Source organism: Pimephales promelas, chromosome 12 (assembly GCF_988280905.1).
Source record: "Pimephales promelas chromosome 12, fPimPro1.hap1.1, whole genome shotgun sequence".
Classification (NCBI taxonomy): domain Eukaryota; kingdom Metazoa; phylum Chordata; class Actinopteri; order Cypriniformes; family Leuciscidae; genus Pimephales; species Pimephales promelas.
The window spans coordinates 33672048-33693300 of record NC_142780.1 but is presented as its reverse complement, the minus strand read 5'-3'; the positions used below and the strand labels follow the sequence as shown (position 1 = coordinate 33693300).

Sequence of the window (21253 nt, the reverse complement as noted above, 5' to 3'; positions counted from 1 at the left end):
AATAAACAGCACTGAGATCTTTTCCCATATAGTCTTTGGCAGATTTATACACCTTCATGTGTCAAAGTCCCGATAGAATCTCAATGAGGCTTGACTTCAATTCGGCATGCGGCATACTGTCTTATACTATACATAAAACATTTCATGCATAAATGTTGGCACCTAAGGCAATATATGCACGCTGTCCCAGTTTTATATGTGCATAGATTCAAGCTTTATTGAAATCCAGCACTTTACAAATCTAAAACATTCGTACAGAAAACCCGTCCATCCATCTGTTTTTCATGTTCGACTGCGATTCAATCTGCGATTGCGTGTATTGTGGTTGAAATGTTGCCTCTGCTTTTTATGAACGTCCAGGCCATCGAGGCGAACCTGGTGCAGAAGTCTCCGGGCGGATTGACGTACGTGGCCGAGTGGCGAGGGGGCATCCTGGACCATAAGATGGGGCATCTGGCCTGTTTCTCCGGCGGGATGATTGGCATCGGCGCTGATGACGGGCCGGCGGGACAGAAGCAGCACTACCTGGATCTGGCAGCTGACATCACTCACACCTGTCACGAGTCCTACAGCCGCTCAGGTCGGTCCGCTGAAAGAGACACGTTTATATCTCAATGCTCTCGGGAGTTGGTGAAAATACCCGTTCTCATCCTAACGCGTCATATACTGACGCTTTTGACATTGCGTCTACATGCAACACTCGTGGCACCCTTTAGCGTAATTTATAAACCTTTATAAAAAGGCAATTGTGACTTTTTATCTCACAATTTAGAATTATATCTTACAATTCTGGCTTTATAACTCATAATTGTGACTTTATATCACACACTTCTGACTTTATAACTCACAATTCTGACTTTATATCACACAATTGCGACTTTATTTCACACAATTCTGACTTTATAATTCACAATTGCGACTTTATAACTCAGAATTGCAACTTTATAACTCACAATTCAGACTTTATAACTCACAATTGCGTCTTTATATCACACAATTCTGACTTTATAACTCACTATTCTGACTTTATAACTCACAATTGCGACTATATCACTCAATTCTGACTTTATATCACACAATTGCGACTTTATATCACACAATTCTGACTATCTCACAATTGCGACTTTATATCACACAATTCTGACTTTAACTCACAACTGCGACTTTATAACTCAGAATTGCGACTATATCACACAATTCTGACTTTATAACTCACAATTGAGTCTTTATAACTTACAATTGCGACTATATCACACAATTCTGACTTTATAACTCACAATTGCGTCTTTATAACTCACAATTGCGACTATATCACACAATTCTGACTTTATAACTCACAATTGTGTCTTTATAACTCACAATTGTGACTATATCACACAATTCTGACTTTATAACTCACAATTGCGTCTTTATAACTCACAATTGCGACTATATCACACAATTCTGACTTTATAACTCACAATTGTGTCTTTATAACTCACAATTGCGTCTTTATAACTCACAATTGCGACTATATCACACAGTTCTGACTTTATAACTCACAATTGCGACTATATCACACAATTCTGACTTTATAACTCACAATTGCAACTATATCACTCAATTCTGACTTTATATCACACAATTGTGACTTTATAACTCACAATTCTGACTTTATAACTCACAATTGCGACTTTATATCACACAATTCTGACTTTAACTCACAACTGCGACTTTATAACTCACAATTGCGACTATATCACACAATTCTGACTTTATAACTCACAATTGCGACTTTATATCACACAATTCTGACTTTAACTCACAACTGCGACTTTATATCACACAATTCTGACTTTAACTCACAACTGTGACTTTATAACTCAGAATTGCGACTATATCACACAATTATGACTTTATAACTCACAATTGCGTCTTTATAACTCACAATTGCGACTATATCACACAATTCTGACTTTATAACTCACAATTGCGTCTTTATAACTCACAATTGCGTCTTTATAACTCACAATTGCGACTATATCACACAGTTCTGACTTTATAACTCACAATTGCGTCTTTATAACTCACAATTGCGTCTTTATAACTCACAATTGCGACTATATCACACAGTTCTGACTTTATAACTCACAATTGCGCCTATATCACACAATTCTGACTTTATAACTCACAATTGCATCTTTATATCACACAATTCTGACTTTATAATTCACAATTACGACTTTATATCACAAAATTGCGACTTTACAACTCACAATTCTGACTTTATTTTCACACAATTCTGACTTTATATCACACAATTGCATCTTTATATCACACAATTGCGACTTTATCTCACAATTCTGACTTTATATCACACAATTGCGTCTTTATATCACACAATTCGGACCAAAAAACGAATAAAATGCATGCTTAACATATAATAAAAGCTGATTTCAAATATGAATGAACAGTGTGTAAACGCTTGTAAAATAAAGCTGGGATGATGTAACGGAGTGTTTAGTTCGTAAGGGATTTGACTCCTACTGATGTGTGGGAAAACGTAGAAAGGCAGCTTCCCCAGAAATATCCCTTTGTCTTATCTTTCTCTTCATGCTTCCAGCTTGTCTGTGTTACTGAAAATCCAATCTGTTGCCGCTCAGATAGAGGAAGGCCATTACTCTCCTGGATAATCACAACCTCTTTCCTCAAACTGTGTTGCTTTCTCAGACATCAGAAGCAAACAAATGAGATGAAGTCGAACCTGGTTCAGATCAAAAGTAGCCCAAATTGTGCTGGTCTTCACAACGCTCTCATCAAGAGACATAGCAGGAGCGAAATAACATGTTTGATCTCGTCACACAATTTCTGAACTCACATCTCTCTCTTAAAATATATATAACACGACTGAACAAATCTCACCAAACCTGTCGAGAACATTTAAAGACACAAACGAGTTTAGGAACATTACGATTTCTGTGCATTGTGTTAGTTATTTTAATGGCAAAGATATTTTCACCCCCTGAATTCTCATTCCCCAAAATAATAATTATTGTGAAAACATTCATTTTGAAGTATTTACACATCATTGCAACATTTCTTGTATTGCCTTTAAATAATTCATTATTTTATTACTGTACTACTGCATAGCAAAATTAGTTTTCCGTATTAAAATGTGAATCTAATGAGAATCACTTATAAAAAATGTTTTTTAAAAGATGCTGTAATGTGGGGAAAATGAGAAATGAGAGATGCAAATACGATTTTAAGAGTCAGAATAATACAAATAACAACAAAAACTGCAAACAACACAGGAGCAGAACTGAGGCACCAAATAAATAGCCTTACGTTACAAGACCTGACAATCAATACAGGCAATACTGGGAAATACTGTCTTATGTTTTACTTTTATTAACATACTCTCTTCATTACAATATGCCCCAGTGTGCTGTGAAGCTCAAAGAAGCTGTTATATGAAACAGGTTTGGAGAAATGCTGTGCCATATTTCGAGAAGTGTCATGTTAATGTTGACGATGACGATAACGCTTCCCCATACAAACGCCACGCCGTGCTAAATATTGTTCCAGGCTGAAGTGGTGTAATATTGCTAAAGAGACGAGGATTTGAGACAAAACAAACCGAAATCAGTATGCAAATTAAAAATGTTTCTTCAGAAGAGAGTTTTCTCTCAGACTGGAGCTGCTTGTAATTTTAGATTTAATGGGACACATTTGGGTTGGTTACGTTGTGTTCTGCATTGTGTTTTCATAAAGACGTCCCCGCAGACCGGCTTGTGATCATAGTTCGCATAAACCACACACACTTTGTGTTTACTACCTCAGGTTTCTCCTTGCTGTAAAAACACAAAGCTGAGGAATCAGTATGAGGGAGATTGAAGACTATTAGCATCTCTGTTTTACTGCATATAACACTTTTAGTGAGAACAATAGACATGCTTTCTGTTTTCTCAGTAACACTTTACAATAAGGTTTCATTTGTTATTTTAGCTTCACCACATTAATTTAAAAAAAAAAACTTTTGCTGATAATTTACTCACCCCCATGTCATCCAAGATGCCCATGTCTTTCTTTCTTTAGTCGAAAAGAAATTATTTTTTTTGATGAAAACATTCCAGGATTTTCTCCAGATAATTGACTTCAATGGGAACCAAACGGTTCAAGGTCCAAATGAGAGTTTCAGTGCCGCTTCAAAGGGCTTTAAACGACACCAGACGATGAACGAGGGTCTTATCTAGCGAAACGATCGGTCATTTCAAAAATAAGTAAAAAAGTTTACGTTTTATAAGCACAAATGCTCGCCTTGCTCTGTTCTGTGATGCATTCGTGACTCTCCTGTTCGAACTCGTTCGTCAAAACGAATGAATCTTTTTTCGAGTCATTTGGTTGATTCAATGAACGAAATGACTCGAAAAAAGATTTGTTCATTTTGATGAATGAGTTCAAAGGCCACAATAAGACCAGGGAGTCAGTTTTTAAAAGGTTTTCTATGTCAACAGCCACCAAACTTGGTCCAGAGGCTTTCCGCTTTGATGGAGGAGCGGAGGCCACAGCCACCCGACTGAGCGACCGCTACTACATCCTGAGGCCAGAGGTCATCGAGAGCTACATGTACATGTGGCGTTTGACCCATGACCCCAAGTACAGGGAGTGGGGCTGGGAGGCGGTGGAGGTGTGTGAGACGTCGGTGCAATCAAACAAACACATATTCAGAATGTTATGTGAATAGTTATGGATATTTAGGCTATTGGTTTTAAAAAATATGGGTTTTCAACAGCTGAAAGTATTACCCCGATATTAAAAATGTGGTTACAGAGCATAGTGTATTTTTTAGCATTACTTCGATGGTCAGATGGATGGATTCATAGACTGATAGATTCAATAATACATACGTTTGAATGGATGGTTTCATGGATTCATAGACCGATAGATTCAATAATACATACATATGGATTGATGGGTGTATGGATGGATGAATTCATGGATTCATAGACCGATAGATTCAATAATGCATACATATGGATGGATGGGTATATGGATGAATTCATGGATTCATAGACCAATAGATTCAATAATTCATACATATATGGATGAATGGATGGATTCATAGACCGAAATATTCAATAATTCATGCATATATGGATGGATGAATGGATGGATTCATGATTTATAGGCCGATAGATTCAATAATACATATATATATATATATATATATGGATAGATGGGTGTATGGATGGATGGATTCATGGATTCATAGACTGATAGATTCAATAATGAATGCTTATATGGATGGATGGATGGATGGATGGATGGATGGATGGATGGATGAATGAATGAATGGATTTATGGATTCATAGGTCGATAGATTCAATAATGCATACATATGGGCGGATGGGTATATGGATGGATTCATGGATTCATAGACCGAAATATTCAATAGTTCATGCATATATGGATGGATTCATGATTTCATAGACCAATAGATTCAATAATACATATATACTATAGATAGATAGATAGATAGATAGATAGATAGATAGATAGATAGATAGATAGATAGATAGATAGATAGATAGATAGATAGATAGATAGATAGATAGATAGATAGATAGATAGATTCATAGATAGATAGATAGATTTATAGATAGATACATAGATAGATACATAGATAGATACGCAACCTTCCGCACTATATTTGACTATGCAGCGAGAGGTTGATGATCTCAAGGTCTTACATGGCACTTATTCGCATTAGCTTTGGTAAATGAATGGTTGGCTATGGCTGTTATATTAAATATAGCTCATGTTAAAGTGCTGCACTCCCTCCAACAGACTGACATGTTAATTACTGGGTGCTGGAGGTCGCAACGCAAATGCATTTGTCAAATACATCTTCAAACCAACTCATGAGACAATCCTAATTATAGTCTAGATGTCTACCTTTGTTTAAAGGTTAATAGATCATTCATTTGCCATGTCAGCTCTTTTTTTTATTCAGTGATCAAATTTAGCAGTAAATCTTTAAAACAATATGAATTTACAAATGATTTCTCTTCTCCAATTTAACAGTCTATTTTACTATCCTAACAATGCATGATTACATAGTTATGTGCATTTTATTATTTACAATAACTTTTTTCCTACTGTTGTGAACTGCTAATATAAGGTTACTGATACTGTACAAGGAAGGGTCACATGATCTTGATTGTTTCTTGGCACATTGTAATTATAAACATTGTGAATAAATAATGATGCTCGAGCGTTTTGTCTTCACAGGCATTAGAGAAGCACTGTCGCGTAGACGCGGGTTTCTCAGGAATCAGAGATGTGTACGCCTCTACAGTCAGTCACGACAACATGCAGCAAAGCTTCTTCCTGTCCGAGACTCTCAAGTAAGTTCGTGATCACCTCATGTTCTGAATCAGACATCTCATCTATAGGTTTAGTAATGAATGGTGGAATCACGGTAGTGGAGTATTTTGCATTATACTGTATGTGGCTAAATGCCGTTCATGAAGAACTTAAGTTTGAACGATCATGATGATCAACGCAAGAGGACTTGAGATGCATCGATATCGTTAAATTGGTGGTGTGCTGTACGGTTTGAATTTTCGTATCTTGTCAAAAGGGATACTCCACCTCTGGAAAGTTGAATGTGTATTTAAAATGGGTCATTCATGTAGAAGAAATCTGAAGCTATTTTTGAATTTGGAGCTTTCTAGACTGAGAAAAGCCAGAAAATGTATTTTTGGCTTATGTGGATGAAAGACAACAACTCCCAGAATGCACTTGCACTCACTGCCCTAGGAGGCCACGCCTACCAGTAACAGAGCGCAGTAGTTAAACAACAAGTCTAGGCTACTAGTGAGTCTCCGTGATGAGTCAACCCGGTCTCATCCCAAGACGCCATATATCTGACGTTTTGGGACGTCTTTTGACCATACGTCAATATTCGCCTTTTTAGGGCCCCCTTAAACGTCGGTAGATGAGGTTATGGGATCCTAACTCTACCCCATACCTAAACCTAACCCTAAACCTAACCCGTCACCTAACTGACGTTAAAGGTAAAGCGTCAGTTGTATGACGGCCCGGGATCGCCATCTACCGACGTTTAAGGGGGCCCTAAAAAGGCGGATATTGACGTATGGTCAAAATACGTCCCAAAACGTCAGTTCTATGACTTTTTGGGATGAGACTGTGTTAGATGAGTAGGGTTGGGTATCGAGAATCGAGTATCGATTGGAACCGGGACTAACTTTTCGTTTTTCCCGGAATCGTTCAAAAGTTAAAATTTCGATTCCTAGTTTCGATATTCACAGTCCGCCGAGCGGAAGAAGAAACCGCTGAACAACACCAACGAAGAAGCGTCTACCGGAAGTGTTGGCATAACCGCGCGAGTCGAACATGAGTACCTTACGTCGGCGATCCAAAGTGTGGCTTCACTTTTCTAAAAATTACGAAATCTCGGCAAAATTCAAAATTTGTGACAAAAGGAGAATTTTTACAGAAGGAGTATTTCCTTCAGAAAGGCCGTTGGTTAGCAAGGTTAGCTAAACTTTTTTGACCCCGCCTCTTAGAAGAATCGGAATCGAGAATCGTTAGGAACCGGAATCGAAACAAGGAATCGCAATCGGAATCAGAATCGTTCAAATTCAAACGATACCAACCCTAGTGATGAGTCTGCCCGAAAATGTGTTTCGAGATCGCCCAAAATGTCCGTGATTCGGCTTTTGCTTTCTACAGTCCCCATTTGTCATGTTTACTGTGGCGAGCGGGACGAGTGAGGGCCGCGGGAGAACGGCGCGAGTCATGTTTACTGTGGCGAACCCCCTATGGGCGGGTTTGAAAGGGTGAGATCTAGTACTTGTAGTCTTTACAGAAATTCCCCCCTCTCACACTTCCTCCAACAATGACGTAAAATGACGATGTTTGCATCATTGTAGGAGGAAGTGAAAAGGGTAAATAGCGGATTTCTCTCGTCTCAGGGGAGTGTTGCACGACCATTCAATAGTAAAACTGGCTTTCTAACAATGGAAATCTTAAAGGGTTAGTTCACCCAAAAATGAAAATTAAGTCATTAATTACTCACCCCCATGCTGTACCAACCCCGTAAGACCTTCGTTCGTCTTCGGAACACAAATGAAGATATTTTTGATTAAATTTGAGAGCTGTATAACTACCACATTGGCTCCTAAGGGACTGCCTCTTGACGGCCCAGAAAGTCAATGAAGAAAATGTTTAAATATCCCAAGTGACTACCGTGGCTCAACTATATGTTTATCAAGCGACGCGAATACTTTTTGTGCGAAAAAACAAACAAAAATAACGACTTCCTTAGATTTCCACGACGCATGCGCGAGAATTGCGATCTCCTTACACTACTTCAGATCGCAATTCTCGCGCATGCGTCGTGGAAATCTAAGGAAGTCTCGTTTCTGGCCTACAAGGAAGAAAAGGAATAGTCGAATAAACTCGTTATTTTTGTTTGTTTTTTCGCACAAAAAGTAGTCTCGTCGCTTGATAAACATATAGTTGAGCCACGGTAGTCACTTGGGATATTTAAACATTTTCTTCATTGACTTTCTGGGCCGTCAAGAGGCAGTCCCTTAGGAGCCAATGTGGTAGTTATACAGCTCTCAAATTCAATCAAAAATATCTTCATTTGTGTTCCGAAGACGAACGAAGGTCTTACGGGGTTGGTACAGCATGGGGGTGAGTAATTAATGACTTAATTTTCATTTTTGGGTGAACTAACCCTTTAATGCAAATGGGTGGATTGTCCCTTTAATAGAATGTCATGCTGTATTTTTATGTTAATAAAACATGAGTTTTGTTAACCCCGTCCATATGCGATCACAGATACCTGTACCTGCTGTTCTCGGACGACGACCTGCTGTCTCTCGAGGACTGGGTGTTTAACACGGAGGCTCACCCGCTGCCCGTCATACGCAAAACCTGCCTGCAGGAGCACAGCACCAGGCCAGACGACGGGCAGACGACCCTGGAGTAACATCCGCACACACAAACACACACACGAAACATGGATTCAAAGACAGGGCCGCAACCTCACGGTCTTGACTTGGATTCTCAGCTCCTTTCCTGTAAAGGATCTCTTTATATAAATATATATATATACACACACGCTGTGATTGTATATCTCTGAGCCGAGACTTCCTGCTCTCCTCGGTGGGCAGAAGCCAGCGCAATTTTCCGTGGACAATCAGTGAAACGTGACTTTCATGAGAAGAGCACCTTTTTTCTTTGCTGCTTTCCTCTGTGAGGAAAAAAAAACCCGAATAACTTGCAGCCCCGAATCTGTGGGAGGAGCACCATATGATGGTGGGCCATGCTGAGCGAAAGAGAAAACCACTTTTCTTCACGTCTCACCTGTAATTTATCTTTTCTTTCATCCTTTCGTTGTGTATTCCTTTCCCACCTCTTCTGCCAAAGCGTTTGCTGTCTTTTTTATTTCATTTTCTCTCCCCATCCGTGATATTTTGATTTTGGGTCCAATTTTGTGGCATTATTTTGTTTTTTTCGTTATTATTTCAAGGTTCCTTTGCAAAACGTATTGTACAAAATCCTTTCGTTTTAAACAGGAATGATGTCATTTTGCAGGGCAGGATTGTTTTACGTGATTCTAGTGCTCATATTCTTTACACTTGTGTTTTTTTAATGCTTTGACTGCGTCGTGAGCCTCGGTGTTGTGCACAACATGCCATGTTTCAAAGACCAGCATTACGAGACACACACTTGCACTGACACCGTATGGCCACTAGGGCTGGGCGATTATACAGTATATATGGAATATTGAATATTCACTATATTTTTGCAATGATTTTTCCTGGAGATTGTGAACCGCACAATCATTTAATGCGCTTTTTTTTTAAGTTGTCCATTAAGTTTCCTAAAGATTGTGTCGTTAGCACTAGTTTCATAATTCTTCTGTATCAAAAACAGCATTTAAAGGGATAGTTCACTTTGAAATTAATTTTTGATATGCTTTAGCTTACCTCAAGGGCATCAAGATGTAGGTGTCTTTGTTTCCGCAGTATTTTCTATTTTGATATTTTTAGGTCAAACCGTTCGTGTCTATCAGTCATATAATGGAGGTCTATGGTCACCAACTCAAAGAGCACGCACAGAGAAGTCCAAATTAAACATGATTTAATGACTCGTAAATGTAAGTGTATGTAAGTGTTTTAGGCCATCAACGTGTACTTACATTTACGAGTCATTAAATCATGTTTAATTTGGACTTTTCACTGTGCATGCTCTTTGAGGTGGTGACCATAGACATCCATTATATGACTGAAAGACATGAACGGTTTGACCTAAAAATATCAAAATTGAAACTACTGTGGAAACAAAGACACCTACTGTACATCTTGGATGCCCTTGAGGTAAGATAAAACATACCAAAAATTAATTTCAAAGTGAACTATCCCTTTAAGTTCGATTCATTTCCGTGAATCACTTCAAATTCCATTTCCATTTAATAGAATCAAAACACTGAAAACAAAGATTCATTGCATTATCACTCATAAATGTTCTTGAAAGTCCCCTTTTGGTGCTTTTTTAATATTGTTTTAGTAGAAATATTTGTTATATTGGTGCGTGTAAATGATTCAGCTTTGAATAACGTCAGTTTAACACTGTGTATCTTGATTAAACCAGTCCTGCATATTTTAACCCACAAATATAAAAAGTGAAATTGCCTGTGATTTTAGCACTATAGCCCAGCCCTATCGACACAGTTGGCTCAAAGCATCGATGGCGAAAAGTTTTTGTCCCCAAAGCAACGCCGTCCGACACAGTAACGGTGGAATAAGTCTTTACATGATGAATGTGCGTAAATTAACGTCATTAATTGTTTCTATTTTCTCTCTCTTTCTCTTTTCTAATCTGTATGGACATTTATGAAAGACTCGTTCTTTTCGTTTTCCTCAGGTGTTTCTGTACAAGTTTTGATTACAGTTATTTGCACTATTCATTACAGTAGTGCTGATCATTGTTAATTTTAACATCTCTCATTGTTAAATATTTTCAAATACTGGTAAAAGATCTGTGCGATTTATACATTTAAAACGAGTGCACAAAATCTCCAAGTGTCTTTTTTTCTTTCATTCCCTGCATTTTCACATTAGCTTTTAAAACATGTTATTAATCTTCAACCTGCGTTAAGTGCCACTTACATCCTCAAAATACTGCACATGATTCACAGGTTTTGGCAGGAATAGTGTGTACTTTGGTAACCCCATTAGGTTTTATAAAGTATTAGATCCACAAATCAATAATCCCATCTATTATTTTAGTATAATTATTGCTGTTACTCATCACTAGCTCTCACTGAAAATGAATGGCACTGCAATTTCTGCATCACCAAAATAAATTGCAAAAATAATTACTATTTTTGAAGAGGTTCCCTAAACATCCTGTCATTGGCCAGACAAGCAGGTAGTCCCGCCTCAAATTCACATGATTGGTTGAATCGATGTTGCATACTTAAAGAAACAGATCAATGTTTTGAAAGTGTCACAGCGTTACTCTATTCCTATGATTGTTAATACTCAATTATTAATACACTGTATTAACAGATTGTTAATACAGTGTCTGCATATCAATCTGGGCAATGAGAGTGTACTTTGACATAAAAATTGCACACTTCACCTTTAAAGTCCCCATGAAATCTAAATGTAAGTGTTTTGGGGCTTTTAATATGAATATGTTAGCCTTACTGTTATCTATAAGCTAGATAATTCGCATTTAGAAGATATAAGCATTCAAAACGTCCAGTAAGTGATTATGATGACATCGCTCTGCACTTTAGCCTTTTATCAGATTTTCTGTCCAATCAAATGCTTTGAGAATCTGAGGAGCTCCGCCCCCTACATTATAAATAGACACTGAAGCTGTGGCTGAAATCAGACACTTGTTCACACATGTCCTATTTTCTACATGATGAATGGCACATTATGCACATACGCAACGATTCAGATAGTGTAAATATGCTTTCCATTGGGGCGAATGAAGTCTGGTTTCACGCGAACCTGCCGCAGCTTCAGTCCAGAGACACGATAGCAGAGAGCGGATCATTTGCGCGTTTCGGGGCACACCACAAAACGTATATGGAGCAGAAATGCGACTTTACTGAGCTCAACGGCTCTGGTCGAGCTGTGATATAAACTAAACGCTATCAGAGAATGTCTAATTGAAGAGAATTGGCACTGGCGGGTTACTTCCGGGTTCTGGACTGGCTGCAGTAACGCGTCTCTGTCCATGCGGGGGCGCTCGCGGTCGAGTGCAAAATGAATGGGAGTCAATGGGGTTTCACCCCCTAATATCCACTTTTCTCAGGATGTAATTTTTTGTCAAGTAATTTGAAAGTTGCATTCAAAAGGAAAATACACTCAGCTGAAAATTGCATTTTTAAGTTCACTTATCTGTTCTAAAAATCCGTTCAAAACTGTGATGACGTCACACAATAGCAGAATGCTAGCGTGTTCTGGCCAACAACAGCCTAACCTGTAAGAAATCAAAAGGACATAAGTACTCGTTCATTCGACTTTTGACCTATAATCTATATTGAACTTGCGGAATCAACAATAAAATCTATTTTGATTTAACGACAAGCAGGTGAAAGAGACACTTTTAGCCGTTTAGCCCCATAGACTCCCATTCATTCTGCTCTCGCCCGTGATCACCTCCAGTGGAATTCTAATGGAACTGCAACCAAGATGATGCACAATGGGGCTAATAGGAAGTGCCAAGGCTCTCCGTTAGACGGGCTCTGACGCTATTGGCTATTTAAAAAAAGGGGTGGAGCTGTTCGATATGTCCCGCCCTGTCTTCCTGTTTCAGTGGAAATGACATCAACACACTGAATAATGCCTTTATGAGACTTTCTGGACCTGCAGCTGCACATCAGTTTCAGCTCGACTGAAGCATCATTAGCGATCCAACCAACAGCGGACCTCAATACAGATGATTTCAATTGACATTGTATCCACAGTTTTGCCACTAAGGGCTCTGTAACTGCTCCCTTCTATGCGTTTTTTTCTCTTTCAGGTCAATTTCTGTCATGGTCCATCAGCGGTTTGAAGGTAATCTGCATGCAGATCAATCTCAGCCATTCGATGAGCACGTTGAGTATTTACATTTGCATAGATGATTCTATGTTTCTCTCCTTACTGCATTCCTCTTCTCTGTTGAAATGAACTTGACATGGCAATGGTAACCATTTAACTTCCACAATTTGACGCATTTCTTAGTGAAATTTAAGCCCTATTTGGATGGGACTAGTTTTCTAAACAATGTTTAGTTACAATTCTCATCTGTGATTTCATGTACCGTTTCGGAATGGACTGACGAGTTTATTACTGGGTGTTGGGAGTGTGTGTTTTTTAGATGATGGCGTTAGAAGGTCATGTGCTGTGCGTGACACTGATATTAAAATAAATCAATAAGCCCCTTAAAGCCATGTTTTAACAGTGTAGAACAGCTAAGTGGGGTTGTTACACTGTAAAAAATGAATATGCTTTATCTAATCAAACAAAATTGTGGCAACAGATTACAAGCAACAGATTACGAAATTATTGATTCACTCTTAGAAGAAATGGTTCTATTTAGAACCAGAAATGGTTCCATCCCCCGCTTCATATATGGAACTCCAAAATGGTTCTATATAGAACCTTTTTTTTTGGTAAAAGGTTCTATGGAACCCCAGGGCTCTAAATAGAACCCAGAGGAACCCTTTTTTAAGAGTGTATAGAACCTTTTAGGGGTTCCAAATAGTTCTATATAGAACCTTTTCTTCTAAGAGTGATTAAATTTAACAAATTAGAATTGAGTAATAATTAATCAAATGAATTCCTTAAAGGTTAACCGTTTAAAATGAGTAAAACTTACTCATAAACATAAATTTAAGTCACCATTATGGTGATCGGTGTTTGTTTTAGGTTTATTTTAAAATTATGGTTTTCTCCTTCCGTGATTCTGCTTGTTAACATCCGGTGTCTTCAATGTTCAATATAAAATAAAGAGTCATTAATTAATCTTTGACATCTGTCTTTTTTTTTTTTTGGTGTAAACTTTACTCATTTTAAATGGCTAACTTTTAAGGTATAACTCAATTCTAATATGTTAAATTTAATTAATAATATTGCTTGTAATCTGTTGCCACAATTCTATTGATTAAATAAAGCATATTAATTTTTACAGTGTAGGCCTAAAACCAATGGGTACTCCGATGCACATGTTTTGGACCATTTTAAAAAAACGGTAACTTAAATATTTATTTTATTCATAAAATTTAGAACTTTAAAGTAATAAAAAACAGCAGTTTGAAGTTTTTTAATAGTAAAAGTGTTAATGATGTCTGTGTGTGACTGAAAGCTGCTCACGGGAGGTTGATTACGCTTGTAATTGATGGAGTCTTGTCGGCAGGATAAACGAGTTTCCCGTAATTAGCACAGCAAAACGAATGGTGGGATTTTGTCATGCTATAAAGTTCTGCAAATGTATTGCTGCGTACAGTCAATTTTCTTCAGCTCTCGGCTGATATCAGTTATTTTAATTACACATTTGTGAATATTAACTCTTAGTGACTTCAAGGTTGATCAATTATGTGTCCCTAGTTTGTTATTACAATTACGTGAATGGTCTCTCTATGGATCAATTATACTTAATGAGTTTACTAAATTATAATTATATAAAGAGGACATTTATTGATACCAAGACTCGTTTTGAGCGAGATCCACAGTGTGATGTGGGTTTTTACCCAGAAACCACTGAGACTGACCAAAATTACATTTATGTAAAAAATCACAGCAAGTAAAACATTGAATTAAATATTTTCATGTAAAACGTACAGTATAACTCTTTCTGTGAACCGGATTCATAACATGTCATCCTAAAGGCATAAAACAGCGGATCAAACCAATGCATGAAAAGTAATACAAGTAAAATAGGCACAGAAAAAGTGTTTGTTTTTTTACACTTGAGCTGCAAAAAGAGATAAATCCTTTAATTTGTTGTGCTGCACGTTAAAGTGTTTCTTGTGGCTCTTTTCCGGATATCAGTCTGTGAGACACACGCTCCATTTTCCCACTTTGAAGTCTGTGAAAGTTAATAATAACAATATGGACAGACATAAGCAAAAAATATTAGTATAAAAAGTCAGTTTCACCACTGTTTCTAGATAATACGTGTGTTATAATAACAGTTTTCATTTTTTGGTGACCTGATCCTTTAATGCATCATAGCTACTCTATATCCTTGAGATGCATTATATAATCTAATTTTGAATGCATTATGCAATGCATGATAAAATGCTGGAAGTGAAGCTGGTGTGCAGTGTGCCGCACACACACACACACACCTCCTTCAGTTGCTGTTGTCACTGGCAGTGACCAGGGAAATATGAGCTGAATAATGCAGGACTGTTCCCGTTTGTTCCTGAGCCGTCATGCTCTGTGGCTTCTTATTCCACTCTTTCTTCTCACATTGTGTCTGTTCGGTTTCATGGCTTGTTGAGCATCGCCTCTCAATTTTCTCTCAGGGTTGCTAGCTGGAATAAAATGGGTCACGAAAAAGAGTTTAGAACAAACTCTCGTAGTTTGTGTAAGGGAATCGTTTACCTAAAATATAAAGTGCAGCCCCTTAAAACTTCTGTGATTGGTGCTTTCATGTACTGGGTTCATTGGGGTTCTATAGGGTTCTACTCAACTCCAAAGAACCTTTTGTGCTATAAAAGGTTCTAAGAAAGAACCCTTTTGGCACAAAGGTTCTTTATAGGCTATTATTCATTCATGTATTACATTATTTTGCATCATTTTGTAGTTGTAATTCAATTATTGTTTATTAACCTTAATATCACATTTTAATCATGCTGATTTTGAGAGGAGAAAAACTGAAATGGCATTGATTAACTACATCAAATTATATAAATATATACATTTTCTATCGCCCATATCTTGAATTTTGTTTTGAAACACATTTTAGGGTCTTGATGTTTGTCAATAATATGAAATTTAATCTGTAAAGGACAATGAACCCAAAAGGTTCCATATTTTTCCTGGTTACAAATTCTTACTATTGAACCCTTACAAGGGTTCTGTATAGAACCTTTTAAGGGTTCCAAATACGTAGCTCTGATCTTCTAAGAGTGTGATCTGGTATGTTTGGAGCCAGACAGTCATGGTTAGTATGAACTATAATTGAAGATACTTAGAAATTAATTAACACCATGCAGGTTTCCCTGTAAAAAATATTTTCAAGATTTGTTATCACGTCAAATCAACTTTATAATAATTTATTTAGTTGAGACAACTGATTATTTTGAGTTTCTGATGATTAAATCAATCTCCTTCATTGTATTAACTCACTTTTTCCAGTTCAATCAACTTAAAATTTTAAGGCAACCGGGTTACTTACTTTTTTAAGTTAAACCATCAATTTTTGTAAAAAAAAAAAATACAGGGTGAATTATTTCTTCAGGAACTCGTCTGCACTTAATTGAGAAACATGTTTTAATCATGATTTGTGTTTGTTTGTGCTCGTGTTTCTCCAGAGGTCTTTCCTCATGATGCTCTTTGATAATTCTATATCATCTATTTTTTTTTTCTACAGACATACTTGGATCATAACGTATTTCCGAAATTCTCTTTTTTCAAGCTCTCAAGCACTTTTCATCAATTATGTGTCTCTCCAGACAGAGATACAAATCGGTACACATATATTTGAGTACCAACATTTGAGCAACAGGATAAATTTGACTTGATTTTTGAGACTAATTCAAAACATGGCTTACGATCGTCTGCCATTTTAGGGGAGAACAGAATATCCATTTTGAAATGAATCAGAAATGATCACTAGACTGTTCTGAATACAAATATATTTCAGTTTTATTTGTAGATGTTAACACTTCATGCTGATTTATACTTGCTAAGACAGTAAACTATGCTTCTCCATCCATAACATAGCATAGCAACAAAGGACCAAGATTGATCCATGTTGTACTTTTTGAAATCATGATTAATCATCTTAGAGCCTACATGATTAAATGATGTTGCATTAATTAATTATCATTTGCATGTTGTATTGTTTGTATCCCGACAGGCTTGTGTCCTGCCGTTTGAAGAACTGAAAACATGCTTCTCCATCTGGACCAGACAGCCCAGTTTGAAGTGAGACACTTTCGAACAGACCTGTCCCTCCAGCAGCACCTGATGTGGGTTTTGTGTCCGCCGGCTTCAGGACTGTAATGAGAGAACAGAACGATCTGGCTGCACTGAAAGAAAAGCTCCATATCCTCCATGTGAGTCTGTGTCTCTTCAAGAGCTCCTCCAAATGCTTTGGCTCTTAATGGTTTTGTCCTCTTGAGTGATCGATGTTTGGCTCCGCACGGATGTCTGTGGCCTTTAAGGACCAGCCAACCTCCAGAAAGCAGTCCAAGTTCATTGTACTGGTGATGTTTCTTTCATTTAAGAAACATTTTGTTGTCACAGTTTCATTTAAGTTTCAGTTCTATTTAGAATTAAATAAAAAATTAGATAAATGTATATTAAAATATTTTATTATTGTTTTATTCTATTGAAATATTTTTAAATACACTTGAAATACAATTTAAACTTTATTTTATAAGTTTATTTATTTAGTTTTTTTTTTAGGGACATAAACTAAACAAATTTTATTATTATTTTTATAGTGGAAGATTAGGATTAGAGGATTAAAAACTTTTGCTGATAATTTACTCACCCCCATGTCATCCAAGATGTCCACGTCTTTCTTTCTTCAGTCGAAAAGAAATTAAGGTTTCTGATGAAAACATTCCAGCATTTTCTCCATATAATGGACTTCAATGGGAACCAAACGGTTCAAGGTCCAAATGAGAGTTTCAGTGCAGCTTTAAACGACACCAGACGATGAATATGATTCTGAGATGGCAATGAAAGTATATCTGTGAGGTCATGTGGCAGCATACTCCTATTAGAAAAGTGAATTGAATTTGCATAGCTACACCACACAGCACCGGTCGTAATGTGATGGCATGTCGAGCGGGTCACAGGTAATGACACTAATGACAAATCTTTGCTAGTAATTTGCATGTAAATAGCTATCTTTATGGTGGGCGCACTGGTGCAGACTGTAACAATGTGATTACATCTCGCGTCCCAGCGTGAGCTGCTCTTTCTAATCTAATGAGTGGTATGTGGCGGACCTATGGGCACAGTTCTGGCATGAGATAGAGATGAGCGTGACGTGGGCTAAACACACAGAGAAATTGGCCTCTGTGTTCTTTAGAGCACTTCACGCCAGGCTCCAATCGCATTTGGAAGACGTCTGGTATGTTTCTGGTGTCATTTAAGAGAAAAGATTCATTGAGGTTAGAAAATCTGCTCATAAAAAGAGTATTCAGTTTTAAGTGTATTATCCTTAAAGATACACTCTTAGAAGAAAAGGTTCTATATAGAACCTTAAAAGGTTCTATCAGTGCTACGTATTTGGAACCCAAAAGGTTCTATACACTCTTAAAAAAGGGTTCCTCTGGGTTCTATATAGAACCCTGGGGTTCCATACTTGGCCAATAGAACCTTTTACCAAAAAAAATGGTTCTATATAGAATCATACGGAGGCGTATTGCATTCACTTGAAGAAAAAAAATCTACTCTGTTTTTCTGAATTAACGAGTTAATTTTTCATAAGAAAAAAAAATGCTCTGTTTTTCTGAATTAATGAGTTAATTTTTCATGAGAAAAATTTTTTTTGCTCTGTTTTTCTGAATTAATGAGTTAATTTTTCATGAGAAAAAAAAATTGCTCTGTTTTTCTGAATTAATGAGTTAATTTTTCATGAGAAAAAAAATTGTTCTGTTTTTCTGAATTAGTGAGTTAGTTTTTCTTGAGAAAAAAAAGTTTTTGCTCTGTTTTTCTGAATTAATGAGTTAATTTATCATGAGAAAATTTATTTTTGCTGTTTTTCTGAATTAACTCATTAATTCAGAAAAACAGAGCAAAAAAAAAAAAATTCCATAAAAAATTAACTCATTAATTCAGAAAAACAGAGCAAAACATTTTTTCTCATGAAAAATTAACTCGTTAATTCAGAAAAACAGAGCAAAAAAAAAAAAATTTCTCATGAAAAATTAACTCATTTATTCAGAAAAACAGAGCAAATTTTTTTTCTCATGAAAAATTAACTCGTTAATTCAGAAAAACAGAGTAGATTTTTTTTTCTTCAAGTGAATGCAATACGCCTCCGTAGAATCATTTTGGAGTTCCATATATGAAGCGGGGGATGGAACCATTTCTCGTTCTTAATAGAACCATTTCTTCTAAGAGTGTACGTGTTTTTTGGTTGTTTTTTTGTATTGAATCTTGCATGCGATCATGGTCATGATGCAACCAAATTAACATATTTGAATGATTGAATGATGCATGATGAATGACTACATTTCAGACTGAGAAAAACAGGCAAGAAGCACAGACTTCGGGAGAAATCAAGGTGTGCGCTACTGTTCAAAAGTTTGGTGTCGGTGAGATTTTTTGGGTAACACTTTATTTTACAGTGTCCTTGTTACAGTAATACAGTAAATTATGCTATAGTATATAGTATAACTCTATAGTAAGTACATGTTGTTAAAAAGTGTAACCTTTTTAACTGTAACGGTAAAAACCGTAAAATTTTGCAATATTATTACAATTTAAAATAACTTATTTTTATGTGAATATAATTTTAAAATGTAATGTATTCCTGTGGTCAAAGCTGAATTTTCAGCATCATTACTCCAGTCTTCAATGTCACATGATCCTTCAGAAAGCATTGATTTGATTCTCAAGAAACAGTTATGATTATTATCAATGTTGTAAACAGTTTTGTTGAAACCGTGATTCTTATTGTCTGAAACGCTCATTCAGAAAAAACTTGATGCTGTCATCGGTAGCCTAATATATAATATAATACGAGGAAGCACAAAGCTAGTGAAGTGCTGCATTCGTCCAATCACTCAGTGACACAAACACCGCAAGGACGTTAAGGTTTTAGAATTGTAAAGTGTGTGAAACGTCAATTGATGAATACCCGGGATTATTTGAAGAGTTCAGATGCAAAAGCCTCTAAATACCATTTGAAATTTTCTTCTAAAATGACCATTTTTGTCAAGCTTGTATATTTAAGTTCAGTGATTTCACTTAAATGGCAATGAAGATTACCTATTAAGTGTCATTTAAGTGAAATTACTGAACTTAAATATACAAGTTTGATAAAAATGGTCATTCTAGAAGAAAATTTCAAATGGCACTTAGAGGCTTTTGCATCTGAACTCTTCATTTGTTAAATGATGAGCAGTGTGAAACGTGAAGCAATTGCCGGGGTTTAGAGTGACCCAAGGTTAACTAGTTCAAGAGAGAAAAGCCCTTTTGAGCACAAGGTTTTCATAAGAACATGGTCATTGCCTTGGATTATACTCTAATGAATTTTGTCCCTTACTAATGATCCCCAGTCAGTCCCTCCAGAAAAACGCGATTATGCGATCGCTGAATTCAATGCAAAATCAGCCAAAGTCCGCATATTTATGCGGGGCCGCATTTTTTCAAATACGCCGCACTTTCGCCGCATAAATTGCCGATTTCCGTGCAAAATATGTGGGGTTTGCATAATTTCATAATCCTCGCATTTTCGTTGCAAAAAAAGTCACATGTATCTTAGCAGAAAGTTGTAAAATGTTGCGTTTGCTTCACACAAGAGCAGCCATTTCCCCCTGTTTCCATGGGAACGTTATGAAGTGACGCAATTACGCGACGCCAGACAGACTCACGGAGGCGATTGACATCTCACAAATCGAACTCGTATAACGGTCTGTCAAACGTTCTACCGTCACATCATTCCTTAACAAACAACATAATATAAAAGAAGTAGCGTCAAACAGAAATTACCCGCACACATGGGGTGTTTGTGGCGCACATATAACACTGCAGAGAGTTCAACAGGGAGCGCGCAGCTCTTAAAGGGGCCACACCTTATTTACACTCGTTAAAGTCTGAAATAAAACAAGAGATAAGAAAAATATTCCCAGCACTTTCTATGATGTAGTATGCTTGCTTATCAAAGGAAGTAATAAGAAATGACTCTTACATTAGCCTAGTGAGAACAGGGTGTTGGGGGAATCACTTTTTTTCTCTTTTTTTTTTATCAAACCGCAATTTTGCAAGTTCCCTCAATTTTTGCAAATTCCTGCAATTTCATCCCATAAAATTGC

General features: G+C 36.8%; 1 protein-coding gene across 2 annotated transcripts in view; it reads left to right on the top strand.

Moving 5' to 3' along the window:
* The window catches only part of LOC120491116 (mannosyl-oligosaccharide 1,2-alpha-mannosidase IA), a 239765-nt gene extending 228667 nt beyond the window's left edge, over positions 1-11098 (top strand). For both annotated transcript variants that reach the window (XM_039688718.2, XM_039688719.2), the window contains exons 9-12: positions 361-580; positions 4497-4669; positions 6274-6389; positions 8857-11098. In XM_039688718.2, the coding sequence (XP_039544652.2) occupies positions 361-580; positions 4497-4669; positions 6274-6389; positions 8857-9007 (660 nt within the window). In that variant the 3' untranslated portion in view covers positions 9008-11098. The remainder of the gene's footprint in view (positions 1-360; positions 581-4496; positions 4670-6273; positions 6390-8856) is intronic.
* The last annotated feature ends 10155 nt before the right edge of the window (positions 11099-21253 follow it).